This window comes from Uncinocarpus reesii, genomic scaffold (genome assembly GCF_000003515.1).
Source record: "Uncinocarpus reesii 1704 scaffold_1 genomic scaffold, whole genome shotgun sequence".
NCBI lineage: Eukaryota > Fungi > Ascomycota > Eurotiomycetes > Onygenales > Onygenaceae > Uncinocarpus > Uncinocarpus reesii.
Window position 1 is genome coordinate 3,153,902 of NW_003052500.1, and position 2,768 is coordinate 3,156,669.

At 51.2% G+C, this 2,768-nt stretch overlaps 1 protein-coding gene across 1 annotated transcript; it reads right to left on the reverse strand.

Moving 5' to 3' along the window:
- Nucleotides 1–41: 41 nt before the first annotated feature.
- On the reverse strand, nt 42–1,507 carry UREG_01278 (uncharacterized protein; the record flags this gene model as incomplete). The annotated part of the gene is made up of 2 exons (XM_002541716.1): nt 42–992; nt 1,064–1,507. 2 exons carry the CDS (start codon nt 1,505–1,507, stop codon nt 42–44), a joined length of 1,395 nt encoding a protein of 464 aa, XP_002541762.1.
- Nucleotides 1,508–2,768: the final 1,261 nt, after the last annotated feature.

The window sequence follows — 2,768 nt, forward strand, 5'->3', positions numbered from 1 at the left end:
TCCCCACAAAAGACAAACTTGGGCCAGTGATCATAAATCATTCACTGCGGGATCTCTCTTTCTTCGACAAACCCAAAAAGGTCATCTTCAGATTTGTCGTTCATGAGCGCAACTACACGGTTTCTGGTGTGTCTCGCACTCTTTTCTGTCGGTTCTCTACCCCTGCTAGTAGAGTCGATACCATTAAGGATCTGACGCACGTCGGCAATAGTTGACGATTTCGGAACATGGATCCAATTCTTTCGAAACAGATCGTGGCTTTCGCTCTCAAAATCGCCGAATTTGACTCCAGGATCGCGAGTTTTAGCCAGCCGGCGAAGAACTCTGGGGGTAAGGAGGTGGCTGGGGGTCACTAAAACCCAAAACGCTGCCTCTGGACAACGCACCGCCGCCGCCAGGGCATCTGCGATGCGGATTTCAGAATATGGAACTGTATGGTAAGAAATTATCGGTATCGAAGAATAGGGAGTCGCAAGACTGGATATTAACTTTTGGTGAGATGATTGGGGCAGAGGATTAAGGCAGTTAGCTTGCGTTGGGCCCGCATTCGATGTTGCAGATGAAAGCGATGTTGCTGTGGAAGACACGGAACTTAACGACGGTGTTACGGATGGAGACGGAGACGACGACGATGCAAACGCGGCTCCGATGGCTCCGCCTGGGTGGAAGCCCTTGAATACTTCTGCCGGACCCCTTCCCGGGACAGTGTGAAGTTTTCGAGCGATCGCAAGTGCAAGTGCGTCACCCAATGCCAAAGCAACGGTTGTTGATGTTGTTGGAGCGGGCAAGCCAAAAGATACCTCCTCACGCTCATGAACGGGGGCAGGAAGCAGAATCGTATCCCGGATATCAGAATCTGACAACAAAGCACACGACGAGGGCTGCATATGTGACGTGATCGCAATCACCGGTAGGGTAGGTGGGAGATGAGGTAGAAGCACTAATAGCTCCGACGTTTTACCCGAGAACGTGATAAAAAGTAAGGTGTCGTTCTATGCTCATGGAGACATCAGACCTCTGTTGCTCTAAGAAGGATTTTGCTGGGGACAATTGTCGAGCATACCAGTCTTATCATACCCAAATCTCCATGCAGTGCCTCGGTCGGGTGCAAAAAGCAGCTCTGGATCCCAAAGCTGTTCATCGTCGCAACCAACTTTTCTCCAATCTTGCCGCTTTTTCCAACCCCGCAAATCACGAGCTTCCCTCCGATGTTGATGGTTCTTGCGACCCGTTCCACTGCACGTTCCATATTCTCCCTTGAAAGCGTATCGGTCGTATATATCCGCTCCAGATTTGCCAAAGCAGCCTTCTCTGTGGCGATGACGTGGACGACGGTGTCCATGGGTGGTATACTTGGGTTGATATTAGCGATCGGGTCGGCATCAGGGTCGGGAGGAGTCATCGGCAGCGGCGGGACTATCATCTGAGATGCTCGCTTGGGAGCGATCGGAGGAGATGGAGGGGAGAGTTGCCGGCGGCGTTTGCGAGCGAGAACAGCAAAAGTCATATTATCCAACCCAAACGCAAATACGCAAATAAAAGAGTATATGTGGGATGAACAGAGATACAAAGACGAGGGGATATCTTCAACGGTAAAAGATGAACCAGGAACGGGGGCCGCTGTCCACAGAAACAACGAAAAAACGATGGAGCAACCGCCAAGAGCCGTTTACCGGCAGTTTGACTATAGGTCCATCTCGAAATGCTTCAAATCTATAGGGATACCGAGATGACGAGGGCTTCAGAATGGAATTAACGAAGAACAGCGCGAGTGGGAAGTTGACGCTTGAAGCTTTTTTAACCAAAAAATCGGCTAGCACGGCAAAATGAGCGGCAACAGAAGCCCATGCACGACGAGACGAAATAGCTAAAGGGGAAGAAGCGCAAATGCGAGGAGTCGAGGCAGACGGTGCTTTTTGAGGCGGCGAGGATGGAAGAAAAATGATACGGCAGATTGATAAGATCGTCCCGGAAGGGAATTTCGAGGGGAAAGCCGGAAGGCGATTAGTCAACGGCGGGGTAACCGGCCAACAGCCAGCGTGAACGTCGCGGCGGTGACAGACCGTCTTCATGATGGTGGAGGCGGTTTTTATATCTGCATGGCGACGGCGACAAAAGGGTCCTCCGGAGTGGCTATCTCTCCGATGCTCGTTAATTGGGCACGGTCTACGTCCACTGGACCCGGCGAGGATCCTCAGCGACAGCGGGCCCCTGCCCATCCGAGGAGATGTAATTTCTGGGCGGACAAGACATCTGTGGCAGACGGCATCATTTGTTCAGGAATTGGCGTTTGGGATTAATAATTCAAACTGTGCGTTGGAGTGGACTGTTTGCGCAGCAGACGCGGGCGTTGAGACACGGTAACTTTGTGCTGAGAAATCCGCAAACTCTGGAAGCACAGGCCAGTCTGTCTGGTCAAGAATGCGCGAATGGAAGTATCCCATCTCTGCTTGAAGCCTTGTTGGTGCAGAAGAGGGAGATCGGGACCTTGCAAGGGCGGGCCATTTTAGCTGCGTTTCATCTCCAACCCCGGAAGCCTAGTGGCTAGCAGGGGAGCATTATTGTTCAATCAAGCAAACAGATGCCCGAAATGGACTGAACGTTGGGTGAGGAATCATTATGAGACTTTCATTCCAGAGAGTGCGTTGAAACATGGAAAAAGGGAACGCGACTAGATATGCTTTCCCGCGTGCATATAATGATGTTGGAATCAACCCACGGGAGCCCACTTCAAACACAAAACTATCGTTAGTAGTAATACAAAGCCG